Here is a 15,586-nt window from a genome sequence, read left to right on the forward strand (position 1 = left end):
TGCCCGAAAGGAGTTTGGAGCATGGAGGGGGTTGGTCTCTTCTCCCAAGCGATAGGACGAGAAGAAATGGCCTCAGGTTGCACCAGGGGAGGTTTAGATTGGATATTAGGAAAAAATTCTTCCTGGAAAGGGCTGTCAGACATTGGAACAGGCTGCCCAGGGCAGCGGTGGAGTCGCCATCCCTGGAGGGGTTTAAAAGGTGTTTACATGAGGTGCTTAGGGACCTGGTTTAGTGCCAGAGTTAGGTTATGGTTGGACTCGATGATCCTGAGGGTCTCTTCCAAAGGAAATTATTCTCTCATTCTATGATGGTGAGAGGGTCATCTCTTCTGAGATGACCAAGAAGGTCTCCAGCCTTCCCTGCTGCCCACAGGTGAGCAGCCACCTGAGCTGCACACAGACCAACCCCGCTGACCTGGATACCAGGTACTGGGGTCACTTCCATTCCCTCCCAGTATACTTATTTAAGCTAAGAGAAATATCAAGTTAAACCATGAATAATGCTACATTAAGCACAACAACATGGCAAGGAAAAAATAAACTGAAGCACATTCCAATTCAGAAATTCGATGTCTTTATTCTTTACAGCAAGCATGTAAGATAACAGAGCCCATAAATTATTAAAACAATTAAACATGTAAAACTATCTGCTGTACCTCCACATGCCCAGATAGTGAAGAAAAAAATAATTCAAATCATTTTTATTCCTCAAAGGAAAACAATACTTTGGGTCACATGTATTCCCACTCACACCTCCTAAACCCCAGGCAGCTCATCCCCTTCCACTAAACCTCACTGCAAGGGTAAACTTGCTTAACTTACTTTAAAATTACCAGTAAATAAATCCATTGGATTTGTAGCACTAAGACAGCTTTAACTGCAAATCTGTACTCTTGGGCCACCTCTTCATTGGTAAATTCTAGGTGGCAAAGGCCAAATACTGCAAGAAAATAAAGATTCACCTGATCATGCTGTCAAGTTCTACTGGACTCACTTAACCAAGGGCTTTATTGGGAAAGCCCGTAGCTGCCCAGCGCTGTGGGCTCTGCTGTGAGGAGGAGCAGAGGGAACGCACCGCACAGCAGACGGATGCACCGGTGGCAGGGACAGGGCAGGAGGAGACCCTCGTCTCACCAAGATGCACTTACTTAGTGTTCAAGCCCCAGGTCATGAATACAGCCACCCACAGCAAGTGGTTATATTTTGTATTTTCCAGCTGGTCACAAGCAAAGAAAAGCTACAGAAATCCTGCAGGCTGGAAGGCGAGCGGGTTCAGTGCCCTCTCTGCAGAGCAACATGCCCTATTAATGTCAGCTGCCTTCTAGATTCCTTCTCCCCAGCCCACACCCACACAGGAAAGTGTTTCTGCTGTGACGAGGTGTGACATGCAATTCCCCAAGCGCTGCTTGCAGAGACTTAGCAGCCACCTACCCTCTCCCTCTCACCACCTATGGGGCAGCTTCAGCACCTTAGGGCTGTATTTCAGGCAAAGCTTTCCTACGTAGGCTGGGCCTAACTATCCCAACACATTGAAACCAGCAGCATGATAACACGGATTTGCTGAGCACACTGGGCAACGCTCACCCTTTCTCCCACCCGACCCCACCGGCGCGCCCCAGACAACCTCAGTTGCTCTCTCCCAGCCAAAAGGGCAAAGCAGCACCATCACTACAGGGACCAACTCTGAGCCCAAGAGCTGCTACGCTCCACTCCAGCATCACCATCATAACCCCGCTGTGAGGTAGGTAGGTGTTCCCGTCCCCATCCTACTGGTGGGGAAACTGAGGCACGGAAAAATTGTTGAAAAATGTTGATGATCATGGTAATGAGCAGCGTGGGTAAAAAACCATCCCTTGCTCCAGGTAAGAGCTGGAGAGCTGGTGAAGGCACACGGCTGGGAGAGATGCTTCAGACACTTCAGCTGTCACTGGGATAAAAGGAGCCAGAGAGAGGACAGACATGCATGGAGGACATACTGACACCATTCAGCAGCTAACCCAGAGAAGCAGGCAGGACATGATGGGTTGAAGTTTCTGCTCTGAGCCAGATGAAACTCCAGAAGGACAGTGAGCCCCAAACAAAACTGAGCCGTTTGTGCTGAAAATAAAACAAGATCTGTTTTATGTTGCATTAAAGTAAGAATAAAAAAAGGTATTATTAGCATTATAGAAACAGTCCTCATAAACCAAGGATTTGTAATGAATTGTGTTGCCCCACAGGGTAAAGTCAGCCCTTTGGAACTACTTAAATAGCTTATTTTAAATTTATTTATGAAGCAGTCACATCTTGTTGTGCTGCAGGCCACCTCCAAGACCTGCCACCACATGGCTGTGGAGATGTCCCAGGTAAGATGGGTCTCTCCATAACCCCATTTACCACCAGCCACTGAGTCCATCTGCCACCCCCTCCAGCCCATCAGTCTGTGAGCACCAGGACAAGCCAGAGGGACAGATCCTGCTCCCAAACCACACTCTGCTCCAGCTACCGTTACTGTCAGGATCTTCAGTGTTATTCTTGCTACCCACAGTAGGCTGTTACTGCATTCTTCACGTCACACAGTTACATTCAAGACTTTTCAGCAGCTGGTAGATACAAGACCTCGTATTTAGTCCCATTGCAGTCTCAATGCCACCATGTTATTTGTCTTTTTTTTTTTTCCTGACCAGAGAGGGTGGGAACTTCAAAGCAGCAACAAAGCAGGAAAACAAGGCAGCACAGTCTGTTTGCCAGGGAGGCCAACCATGGCAATCTCAGCATGGAACTCTGCTCAGAATTAGAAAGCTCTTTCTTCAGGCAGGTGGCTGCACTTCATGCTCCAAGTCCCCATGTCATCTCACCCAGGATCTGGGATACATCCCCAAAGGGCTTCTCAGAAGCCTGGTGTCCAGCAGCAGCTCCTGGCACCCCCGGCAGCAGAGTGCAGCAGGGTGCAGCACGGTGCAGCAGGGTGCAGCACGGTGCAGCAGGGTGCAGCACAGTGCAGCACGGTGCAGCAGGGGATGGTTCTCTGACACGGACCTCAGAGGCTCTTGGCAGCTACAGAAGACCCTGGTGAGCTAAGCCGAGCAGCTTCTCCCCACAGCGGTGGGTCCTCAGAGGAGAGGGTGAGTGGACACGCACCAGCTCCTCCTCCCACTGCTCCAAATCCACCGGCCAGATACGGGACACGGACCGTGCTGGGTGCCCAGCAGCTCTAGGTGCCTGCACCTCCAGCAGCTTCTTCGTAGTTTCCATTGGGGGACAGGCTGGTCAGAGCCACTTCTTCCTCAGGGTCCTGCAGGTCATCTGCAAAAGGCAGAGAGAGGTCAAGGGAGAGCTGAATGGGAAACCCTTCTTCATGCAAAATGCAACTTCAGATGAAAAGAAAGCATGGGATGAAGCAATTGATACATACTCTCAACCTAAGCACAGCTAATTTTTTTCCATAACTGATTCTCATTTTGTTTTACCAACTCAACATCGCTTCAACAAACAGGGGTGATCTGTGAGCAAAGGAGCACAGGGTGCAGCTCCCTGGTCTCCTGTGGTCCCAGTGGTCTCAGCACAAGCTGCGTGGCCACGAGGTGTCACCCACCCGGCACTGACAGCAAGATCAGGCACTTAAATTTTCTGACCCAGAGGATGTGTCTCAAAGCTGCACAAATGGGGCATTTCAGTTGTTTTCTCTCACCCTTATGCTTTTTAAGGATTTTATGTGTTTAAGAGGCATTTGGACACCACCTTTAATAACACGCTCTTAACTTTTGGTCAGCCCTGAAGTGATCAGGCAGTTGGACTAGATGATTATTGTAGGTCCCTTACAACTGAAAATACTCTATTCTATTCTTTTTAGAGTGAAGAAGCTTCCTCTCCTCTACATCCTCCATAGAGCCCCAATCTGGATCGCCACACCATGCACCTCGTAGCCTCCTGCATGGGGGCACTTCTGCAAAAATAAAATCACTGCTGGGAAAGGCAAGCACAAGTGCCAATGGCACAGCAAAGGCTGAACGCTAACCTACTCGTTACCTGAACAATTTCCTTTAGAATCAGGGAGCCCAAGGTTAACTCTGCCCTCTTCCTCCTCCCTGCCAGACCCAAATGCAAGTGGTTTGGGAACACTCCTTCCAGCCATGTTTGCAGAAAACATCATGTAAGATCAGGGTGATGCTTCCAATTCATTGCTTAGGCAGACAGCAAAACGCAGCTGAGTTCAGCAGTGCTCCCAGGGGTGTAGTTGGGCATCGGAACTAGTGTGGTTTTATTTACACAAGTGAAAGGTCAGAAAACTGGAGGATGGCAGCACATCAGCCAGGTGTGTGCTGGTTGTCTTCAAATTCTGGTCAAACCACAGCCAGGGAAGAGACAGCAGCTGTGGACTTGGAAATAGCCTAAGGAGGCCACCAGCAAGGGGTCCGGGCACCAGCACCACCAGGAGTCGGTGAGGAACCCCTGACAGTCACAGTGGGAGTACAAGGGAGGGCGCTGGGCATACCTGCATGAACATGGTTTGCAGCTTTTGCTTCGTAACTTTTTCCCTGGCTCCTCTGGCTCCAAGAAATGCACCGAAGGAAGGATGGGAGCCTCCACCTCTCTCTGTCTTTCACGTCTTCTGGATAAACCAGAGAAGATTAATTCATACCAGCAGCAGGTCAGCCCTGCTGCTCCCCCACCTCCCTTGCTGCTGACTCGCAACACCTCCCTTCCACGAGCCCAAGTCTTCACGGCAAAACCAGATCCACTCTGCACAGCCCACCCCTGTAAAGCACAGAGCAGGTCCTGGCAATCCTTATTTCAGGCTGAAACCTCTCTGCTACCCTGGACATTTGTCCCTGGTGTTGGCTTCTACTTTGCCACCTCACTGCCAAAAACATCCTGGATGCGGCAGCCCAGAGTGAGCAAGAAACGTGGCAGGAGCTCGGCCAGCACACGTGGTGAGGCTGGGGACTGACACGGTGAGGACATTCCTGCAGGAGGAAGTTTTTCTATTGGATCATCACACACCACCTGCCACATCAGCCTGTTCACTGCTCCCCACTTTATTAAGCAATTCCTCCCTCTCAGACTTGCAGCACACTGAAAACTACAGCTGCAACTACTTGCAAAATGCAGAGAGTATGTGGCCTCCATCCATTTATTCTGGAGGACAACGAAGGTCACAGCAAGTTACTACAGGCTTTCAAGCCATTATAGTAAACACTACAGCAGCTTGTAAAACACTACACCAGCGTATTTTACATGGTCTCCAGCAGCAGCAGTTCAGCATCTCCATTGAAATATCATCCAGCCTTTCACCTCCTAATCAGATAACAAAGGATAAACCACTTCAGCGTCCTTCAGCTTATCGAACCATTGCAACACTGAATGGGTCACAGTGACAGTGTTTCCTGCCAGCCAACAAACCAAAACCTCCAGCCAGAAACACATCCCCTCCTCACACTGCATGGGGACTCTGGACACCACTGAGGCACGACAGGAGAGCAGCACAGCACAATTCTGCCCACTGCCATTCCTGTCCCAGCTCCACCACACAAATAACAGTGTCCAGGACCCTCCCGGCACAGGAGGGCTGCACCTCCAGAGCAACCGTCATGGGCAGAGCTGAGCAGCCACGTGAGTGGAAGAGGCTTTTGAGGCTGGGCTGAAATACAAAGGTCACGAGCACACATACGCAGAGCCTTAAACTCTGTACACCTCCCAGCATCCCCATCCAGATGCAAGAGCATCTTGTGTCAGCACAAGCCCCTTTCAAAGTCAAGAGGGGAAACAAGACAAGCTCAGCCTTTGCTTCGTGGCTTTCCCCACAAGGACATCTTTGAGGTGGCATCCCTAGAACCTGCTTTGCAGGCTGCTCCGGAGCCCCATGCCCATCTTTCCCACAGTCCTCCCTCACATTACATTAAAGATTTTATTCCCATTGTGCTCTGCTTGTGGGGAAAGCCACAAAGCAAAGGACACCAGGCTGCAATGACACCAATGCCCAGCACTGCCAGGTCCCCAGCTCTCTGGAGACACGGCTGCACCTGGGGACCCTCTGGCCAGATTTCAGAAGGTAACGTTCACAGGAGCATGGAGAGAAGCTCCCCCTGCCTAAGGCTGAACCCTGCAGCTGTTGAGCATCCTCATTACTCATACAGGTCCTGGGACACTTACATGACTAAGAGCACCACACAGCGCATCAGAGGTAAACTAAAGCAACATGCAGAGTCCTCCTACCCACCATGCTTACAAAGCACAAACAGGCTGCAACACCCGCTCTGGCTCCTTCTGCTCCTCTTTCTCACCTGCTGCTATGCTGCTTTCATGTCTGCACAAAGGGCAAAGCCACAGCTAGCCACAAAATACATGTACTGAGCCAAGCGGCAGCAATGTGCAGAGGTAAGAGAAGGTCACGTAGGCAGGGATGTTTTTCTGCGTCTGCAGCTGCTGTCCCACCAGGCTGCTGCGACCAAACTGGAGTCCTGCACCCTCACGGTGGGTCCAGGCCATCTCAAAGCTCCTCAGTGTTCAGATCCAGGACTCTGGACTGAGCTGATGGCAAGAAGAACCTGAGCTGCAGCAGCTCTGGGATCCCACAGGACTCGTCAATGTGGTGCGGCAGGCAAGTGCCAGGATCCCTCAGGATAAAGGCAGCGGGAGAGCAGAACACCAGAACCCTTGGAAATTATGGGGAGCAATGGAAAAGTGGAAAAAAATGAAAGAAAGGAGGAAGAAATGGAAACAGCCCGAAACAAGCAGTGCCAAAGATTAAAGTGAGCGCAGGCTGTTTTGCTTGGCTGCTGTGACAGCAGAGCCTGCGCAGCTTCCCATCACCCGACATTTGCACACAACCACAACTCGCCTTTTGCCCCAGGGCAAGTGCTGCTCCTCAAGGCCTGTTTGACACCCAGCTTCCATCGTGCATAAACTGGCCACCAACAGACGTGTGGTTGTAAACCCAAGCAACCCAAACGCCCACTTGCTGTTGTTCTTATTCATTATGCAAAGCCAGCACAAGCATCTTCCTCCTGCAGGAAGATCAGGTCCTGCCTGCACCCCAGTCCTGCATCCCCAAGAACACACGTAGATGGCCACCACATCACAGCCGGCAGCTGCCACAACCCCAGAGCTGCTATATTGCTTCCCTGCTGTTTGTCCTCTCCATCTGCCAAGACTGGGAACCCCATCAGAAAGAGGCAGATCCCACTGGGGTGGGGGAGAAGATCCCATCAGGAATGGTCAGATCCCATTAGGATGGGGTAGATCCCATTGAGGAGGGGAAAATCCCACAGGAAAACGGAGCAAATCCCACTGTAGAATCCCACAGCCCCGGGGTGGGGAGAGAGCGAGGGAGAAAGTGAGTAGCCCGGTCACCCGCTGTCCCCGGTACCTGCGGGGTGCTGCAGGGCGGCCCGCAGTGCGCGGCAGGCGGCGGCGCGGCAGTCGCGCAGGGCGGCGGGGCTGCCGGGGCTGTACCGGGCCGCCTGCACCGTGCCGGCCGCCGGGAAGTGCCGGCGCAGCGCGGCGTCCAGCACCGCCGCGTCCTCCCCGTCCCCGCCGGCCAGGAGGACGCCGACCACGGCGGGCGGCGGTGCCGGGGGGAGGCGGCCGCGCACGTCCCGCACCACCTCCCGCAGGCGAGCCCGGGCCCCGCGGCTCCGCGCCGCCCCTCCGCGGCACAGCACCAGCAGCAGCCGCGCTGCCAGCGCCCGCTGCCCGCCGCCAACCCGCCGCCGGGACCGGCACGCCGGCCGCGGCCCCGGGGGCGCCTCGTCGCCCAGGAGGTCGCGGGCGAAGGCGGCCAGCGTGGCCGCCGCCGGGGCCCCCTCCGCCACCTCGGCCACCAGCAGCACGGCCGGCCGGCCGCCCACCCGCTCCACCAGCGCCCGCAGCTCCTGCAGCTCCGCCGCCGCCATCCCCCGCCGCCGCGCACCCTGCCCGGCACCGCGCACCGCCCCGGCCCTCCGCACCGCCCCCTGCCCCGCCACCGCCCCGCACACCCTGCAGCCTCCCGGACCCGGGCAGCAGCTCCAGCACCGCCCCCCCCCGCGCCAACCACCAGCCCGTGCGCCGGCCCCGGTGCAGCGGAGCGGGGGGCGGGTATCCAAGGTACCCCACAGCCCCATGCAAGGCCTGCAGCGCCTCCAGCCCCGTCCCGGGACCGGCACCCTCCCTCTGGAGAACAGCCCCTGCCTGCTGCCGGGGGGGCACAGCGGAGACGCTCCGAGCGGGGATCTGGGGCTCCCAAATCTGCCACACGACCGGCCCCAGAACCCTTGCACACGGGTCCTGCGAGGCTGGTCCTGTTACCAGTGAGAAGGTGATAAAATTCAGACGAAAACCATGTTCCTAGGAAGCTGAGAGAGGGAAGAGTGAAAGCTGTGGTGACTGCAAAGTGGGACACATGCAAGACCTTGATAGGGGAGCAGCTGATCACGCACCCCCAAGGGTATAACGTGCCCCCCAGGGTGTAACACGCTGCAGGGCACAGATGGAGTGGCTTCTGCAGGCAGCCTGTGCCATGGGGGGCACTATATTCCCACTTACCCTGGCCAGGCTACAGCCACATCAACACCACCCTTCGGGAAACAGTCACCTCAAAGGCCAACTCATGCATGAGTGCAAAGCCTCAGAAGTGCTTCAAAGCCAAATTGCAGCCCCTACCTCACACACTGCAAGTCCAAAGTTCCTTCCCAAGCCAGTCCTCTTTGGCTTCCCTTCTGCAAACACCACATCCATCCCCTTCCATAGTCACAGCCTGACTAGCACTGTTAGTGCTCCACAGTGACACACACGTCCCACCAAAGCACAAAATGTTTGCAGGGGTAAGTATGGAGCTATAATCAGGGTTTGGTGCTGGCACACGTTACACAGCCCCAGCGCAGGAAAAGGCCCGTATCCCATGATCTGGCTCCGCCAGCCCATGGTGAATGAAACCCATGTGATGGCAGCCACCGTGTTTGGCCCTGGCGCTTGCATGGTGTTGGTGTGCCTGGCAGGTGAGCCAGAAAGGTCCGATGCACAGCATGTGGTAAACACTTCCCCGTTCCACATCAGAACAGGCTCCTCCAAACACGTAATGTCTTATCGCAAGAGTCTGGCAGGGGATAAACAGCTCAAAGGTGCAAACGGTCAGTCACCTTGGCCCGTCACTCTCTGTGGCCGTTCGGAGCCAAACCATCTCTGTGGGATGGGCAGAGGAGGCTCCAAGAGCACTGGGGGCAATAGCAGAGCCAAAATCCTGAGGCAATGATTCCCAACAGGTGTGCTGGGGGAAACTTGCCCCACTAGGTTGGCTGAGGTGAGGTGGCGTGCCGGCTCCCTGCCCATCCTCGTGGCCACCCGTCCCCAGAGCCCAGCACATCAGCAGCCACCACGGGGCTGGGATGTACCACAGGCCGGTCTCCAGGCACAGCTCAGGAAGGTCACTGTGTGCGACCAATTTTAAGCCAGGAAAACATTTGCCCTGGCTATGACAGGTTTCGCAAACACTGTCCCACACCAGCACCCAGGGACTGAACAGCTTAAGCGAAGGTTTCAGAGGGACTTTCTGCCCTGGATCCTAGCACAAGTAACTTGCTCATTGACAAGTGCTGATAAGCAAGTCAGGAGGGGACATAAACCAGAAGGATTAGGCTTCTCTTCCAAAGCTCAGGGTCTATTGTTGCAAGGGCTCATGCTTCCATACCAGCGTGGTAGCCCTGAGAGCAGCTGTCAACATGGCAGGGCTATGAAGTCAGACATAATTCAACAGCCAGGTGTGGCCTTAGTGTTGTCCAGATTTTGTATTTATAAGGAATTTTCCTCATCTGTTCAGAATTCTGCTCTCGGTCCTGTAGAGAAAAGCCCCGAGTGTAACCAGCACCATGAACTGTGCCAGCAGAATCAGGAGTGCACAGGAGCAGGTGCTGGTCCCCAGGAGCCCTCACCTTGAGGTCTCTCATGCTCATACTTTCCCCTGCTACAGAATTTCACCTACAGCCCTCGCACAGATTTGTTCATGAGCCAGTCACAAGCAGAAGGTCTCTGGGAAATGGGACCAGCAGCTTCGGCTGCTCCCTGCAAGGAACAAGCCAAAGACAGACACTGGCTTTGCCCAGTTTGACCAGGGAAGCCCAGGACTCTTGAAGCTGGCTCTACGGAGGCAGGATGCTTCCTGCAAACTGCCACAACAAGACCCACAGCATGTTTAAACTCCACACGAGCTGCCAGCGCAGCCTGTGCTGTGGTGGTGCCGGTTATACCCTGTCTAATGTGCAAATATCATCATAGCACAGACCTCGCAGGGCTCTTTTCAAGCAATTCTGTGCCAGTGACTCACATAGAGACCCCAAAGTTCCCTGAGAAGTGGCCTTTCAGGTGGGCGATTCTCCAAATTTGTGAAGATCATTTTTGCAGAGAAGATATAGAAAAAATGGAAGTGTTCTTCCTAACCCAGCTCAGACGGAGCACCACTGGCTCTTTCCCTGTAGCAGCCCCGATGTTTAAACTGCCAGCACAGCCTCTAAAAACTAATATTTGGGGCCAGACAGAACCGTTCTTTGTGGCCACTGCAATTCTCTAGTCAATTTTGGGTACACAAGTACCATTGCCAGCAGAGGCTGGTTGGAAAGGCGAGTGTCACCCACAATACCCAAACCACCTTGTTTACATTTCTGTACTCATTAACAGAGGTAAGATCTAACAGCAAATACAACTTTATCTTCCTTTATGTTACTTAAAGAGGCACAGCCCAAACAGTTCAGGGGCAGTCATCAGCTCAGCAGTATTTGTAGAGCCCAACAAAGCAACTTCAGAGCTCTGGCAGGCATCTGTGTGAAAACATGATGTATTTACGCTCCTTCAAACATCCATCTGACAGTCACATTTGTAGAAAACCTCTACAGATAGCCCTAAATTAGGGTAATCACATATCTTACATATGTCCATAGCTGTTCAGAGCAAACACAACATCTGCTCATTTTGGGCTTCAAAGAAGGAAGAGAGAAATAAATTCAGATAAATAAATTAATTATGTATTAGCAGTGCCTTGAAGTCTAAACAAAATCAAAGGTCCACTGGATTAGACCCCTGAAGAGATGCATTTAGCAAGATCAACCTCTCTTCTGAAGAGGACAGGAAAAGGGATTCTCTTGCCAGTTTCGATGACAGTAGCGCAGAGAGGCTAAATGAGCAAGAGGGAATCTGTAGGAACAGCTCTGAGCCCCTGTGTCCAATGACCCAGCCCCGTTCTTCAAACTCTTCCTCTTGGCAGCCTCAGTGCTCACGGGGGCACTTGGAAAAGCCTCTGAGCCAGCCAGAGGCAGGAACTGGCTGATGACAAGCTAAGCCTTGGCAAACCTTTGCACAAGTGCCCCTTCACAAACCTGTTCTCCAACGCTGCTTCCCCTTACTGCTTTGGAAAAACACATCACTGTTACAAGATGCTGGAAAGCATCTGCTTTACTTGTGCAGCGCTACCAGCTGCCACCAGGAGCGTTGCTGTGGGGCACCAGCCCTCGCTGAGCTCTTAGTCCATTGAGATCATCTTGGGTGCCCCGAAGAAGTAGCAGAGGAGGTAATTATGAGTGAAGAAAATCCCCCAATTCCCACTGATCCCCTTGCCTTGAACATCCCTGTCCCACTGATCCCCTTCTAGCCCCTGTGTCCTGTTCACTCCTCCATGGCTCTTCCCATCTCCTCCACTGATCTTTCCCAAAACTCCCCTCGACCTCTCCAGCCCCTGAACCCAAACCCCTCTCCACTTTCACCCACTGAAGCTTGAACTGTATCAAACCAGACACAGATCTTTCCTGTGACAAGCTCAGTCACAACTGGACGGTCAGTTGGTTCTGTCCCAGCTCCCCAGACCCAGCCACCCCCAGGGACGAGTGAGGCAGCCCCAGCTTTTGTCCCCTGGCAGCCTGTGACAGCTCAGCCTTGGCCTGGATCCATCCAAGTCATCACACCCCTCTGAGATCTGCTTAGATATTACGCCCCATAAGTAAATAAAGCTGGGAAGTCCCCAGCTGTCCCACAGCTTGGACACAGACTGGCTTCCTGATGGGAAACTCAAACATTTCCCTGCCTCTCTTCTCCAAAATCCCAGTCCCTTTAAAGCTGTGCCTCATCCTGCCCATCTCTGCAGTTGCCCTGAGTTTCCTTATGTTCCCTTGAGTCACCATCCCTTTCTGGACAGCAGAGGGGCATAGGACTGTACACAGCTTGCATTGACTCAAGACAACTATCTCTGCATTAGCTTGATACAAATAAAAATGTGTCCTCTCTAACAAAAGGGGGAATTCATCTTAAGATGCCAAAATACTCATGGAAAACCTCTTCCACAACACAGCAATTGAGTCAAGTGTGTTATAATTATGTTTAAACAACTGGACAAGGTCATTTTTCCCCATCCTTTAAAGCAGTTTTTTCCACAGAACCAGCAGATCAACCCAGAGGCTGCCAAGCACCAGGACCACCCACACACTTGCAGCATAGTTATTTGGCTTCATAAAGCCACATTGTCCTTATGGATGTGGAAAAAAACCCCTATATTTGAAAAATAACTTGGAGGATCCTTTCCCTGAGAAATGTTGGTTCAGAGGCTCTGTACCACCCTCAAATCCCACCCCTTCCATACTGCACAGCACAAAACCCGCAGCTTCAGCAGGAGTGTCGTAGTCTGATGTACAGCTTTAAAGCTTATAGGCGCACACAGACACATAGGGAAATGAAATAAATATCAGGTTTTTAATACTTCTTTTGGTGATAGTTAAGACTTTAGGCATATACAACATCTGTAAAAAAAAAAAAAAAAAGAGAATACATTTGAAGTCCCAATAAAAACAAACAAACATGCAGCTAACCATAGTGCCCTGCCATGCCCAGAGAGGATGGGAAATGAGTTCAGGTACTACATGGGCCATTTGCTTTAGAGAAGAAAATAATCTTCTGCTCCCATAGTGCATCCCATCCAAAATAACCCATCCCAGTAGCTCAATCTACTGGCTGTCTACGGGTACATGCTTGGTAAGGTCAGTTCCCTGCAATAGCCCCTTTAAAGGACAGTGGGCTAAATGCTGGGTGTTCATCTGTATAGGTTTTATTTTCATTTTTCCCAGGAACAAGAAGGACCAAACACAAATGTACTGTTTTAGTTGCAGCGCCTCTAGTTTGCTGAGGATGCTTAGTGTGGTGTGTTTGGGCACTAAGCTCCCAGGCAGGCCTGGAACCGCTGACCGCGGCAGGGCGAGGTGCAGGGCAAGCCATGCTCATAACCATCCCCACGTCCTTCCACCAGATAGGTGGGAAGGATCCTGTGCATCAGTGCACCAGCTCATCCCAGACCCTTCAGCTGTTCTGTTGTGAGGACTGCAGCTTGAGAAATGCCACTGCACTAATGGCAAATAGCACTGCAGCAGGAGATGGACCTTCAGCTTGTTTGCAGCATCTTGTCCAATAAACAAGAAGGGGCAGCAAACTTCACTCTCCCACCACCCTGTGACTACAAAGAACCCCAGGGAATTTCAGGAGGTTTGTGCTGATAACTATTGAAGACCCCTGCATTCAGGTTCTCCTGGGAAAAAGCAGTCTTAGGTCTTCCCTTTGGATTTCTTGGGGACATATTGATATTTGAGCAAGGCTTTTCAGGCAAAGCAGATACTCAGCAATTTTTGACAGTTTTCTGGGGCAGGTTGTTCAGCTAGTGCAGCAATCTGATCTTTGTAGCAAGGACAGCGCGATGCTGAAGGAGCAGTGTCCCCTTCTGGCAGTAGCTACATACTGAATCACGTCTGTGCAGAAGGACTGGGCAGATAAGTAAGGCACTAGGAGTGCTCGGAAGTATTTCTACAGACATCCAGGTGAACAGTGTGAAAACCAACCTGCCAGAGTCTGCTGCGCAAGGGAATTCATTCTCCAGCTGTCTTCAATACCTTGACTTGCGTATGTTCAGGCAGAGCACAGCAGTAACTGAACTCGGGGAGCGAAACAGTAAATGGACCCTGGGAGTCGACTTCTATGGGAGGAAACGCACATGATGGAAGAAGAGCAGGCATCATCCTGGTCAAAGCTTTGGCCTATGGCTCACCCAAAAAAGCCAGCACATCCCTCCAAAGTAGGACACAGTGTCAGTGAGGTCATGGAGCTGTTAACATAATGAAGGAAAGCCCCAGTGGCGGAGTCAGGACTGCAGTTCTTACACTGAGCAGCATCTCCACAGCCATGTGTGTTTTGAAGTAAGAAGCAAGAGCCACCACCATCCAGCTTGGAAGAGGACACACAGTTGGCTCAGGCTACATTGGTCCATCCCCATCCTAGCACATAAGTCCTCATTCTCATTTCCAGCTCACATTGACTCCAAGGTCCAGCTTATTTTCCCTCATGTATCTGAACCCAGCCACCAAGCATCACTTTGGTCTATGCCATCCCTCAGACCCTCCCATGCCCCACCCTGAGCATGTTTTTGTTCCCAAGAAGCCCATCTCTTTCTCCCTGGCCCCTGTGTTCAGTGATGTCCCGGGGTACCTTCATGGCAGTTCAGGAATTCTCTCAGTCCTCTACACGCAGCTCTCTTTGCCTCCAGCATGCCACCAGGCTGGCCGGGGCTGTAGATCGCTGTCTCCACCACCAGTTCCCAGGCCCCATCCAGCAGACACTGCATTCTCCTCAGTGCTCTCACTGCCTGGTCCAGCTGCTCCCGGGGATCTGGACGGATCAGCACCAGCACCAGCACATCTGGCAGGCAGGGGAGGAGGTTCCTCACATCCCAGAGGGCATCATCCAGGTGATCCCACTGCATGAGCTGCTTCAGCAGAGCAGCTTGCCACAGCATAAAAACCAGATGTGCCTGAACATCCTCCTCCTCTTCTTCCTCTTCCAACCTCTCTGCCTGCTGTAGTTTAGCCCTGATGTCAGCTGTGCCACACAGGTCCTGGGCAAAATCCACCAGCACTGAGGGAGATCTCTCATTTTCATCATCCACCTGCATCACCAGCACCCGTCTGCTCTTCCTCCCTACTCTCTCCAGCAGGCTGAGGAGCTCCCAGGTGGTTTGGTCCACGAAGGAGCAAACAGCAGGTTCCTCTGAGCTCATAGCTTCCACACAAGTCGTCGTACTGCACGGCTGGGGAGAGGAGCGGGAGGGGTTTGCACACAAGCCTGAAAACAGGCTGTGCTTGCTGGTCTCAGCAGCCACCACAGACACACATGGGTTTTGGTGGGACCAATGAATATGAAAGGAAATACAGTTTTGATGCAAAGGTTCAAAAACTGTAGCCAAATGCTGTTTAAGACTTCCCAGAAACAGCCTTTGTAGCTCAGCAGTCTGGTGCAGTAGATGAAAGGGGAGAGAAAAGGCATCACTACATATTTTTGGGCATCTTACCTCAAACTCAGGAGTGCTTTTTACCTTCTCATCAGCAGAATCCAACCATGATAGGGGCCACAGTGCTAACAACCTGCTCTAACAGTCCAATTCAAGCCCTGCGTTTCTTCCTCCTTCCTCCAGGAATGCCCAAAACTGAAAATTCAATTTGTATTCGACCCCATGCTTCGTTGAATCCTACGTGTACAACTTGTCGGTATTTGCAGAAGACTAAAGCTCTGCTTGACCTGACCCAGCATCGCCTAAGTTTCCACGCACGTTAAA

The 15,586-nt window shown here is 52.3% G+C and overlaps 2 protein-coding genes across 2 annotated transcripts; both read right to left on the reverse strand.

Annotated features, from left to right (window-relative positions):
- Positions 1–3,150: 3,150 nt before the first annotated feature.
- On the reverse strand, positions 3,151–7,874 carry LOC309441291 (uncharacterized protein C2orf72 homolog; the record flags this gene model as incomplete). Its single annotated transcript, XM_082055925.1, has 3 exons — positions 3,151–3,285; positions 4,475–4,591; positions 7,349–7,874. The coding sequence occupies 3 exons, from the start codon at positions 7,872–7,874 to the stop codon at positions 3,194–3,196; spliced, it is 735 nt and encodes a 244-aa protein (XP_081912051.1). The 3' UTR covers positions 3,151–3,193.
- A 4,688-nt stretch (positions 7,875–12,562) lies between these two features.
- Positions 12,563–15,375, reverse strand: LOC309441982 (uncharacterized protein). Its single transcript, XM_082057363.1, has 2 exons — positions 14,464–15,375; positions 12,563–13,954 (listed from the first exon to the last, which is right to left on the reverse strand). Exons 1-2 carry the CDS (start codon positions 15,029–15,031, stop codon positions 13,848–13,850), a joined length of 675 nt encoding a protein of 224 aa, XP_081913489.1. The 5' UTR covers positions 15,032–15,375; the 3' UTR covers positions 12,563–13,847.
- Positions 15,376–15,586: the final 211 nt, after the last annotated feature.

Source organism: Streptopelia decaocto (assembly GCF_964273445.1).
Source record: "Streptopelia decaocto genome assembly, chromosome: 6".
Taxonomy (NCBI): Eukaryota; Metazoa; Chordata; class Aves; order Columbiformes; family Columbidae; genus Streptopelia; species Streptopelia decaocto.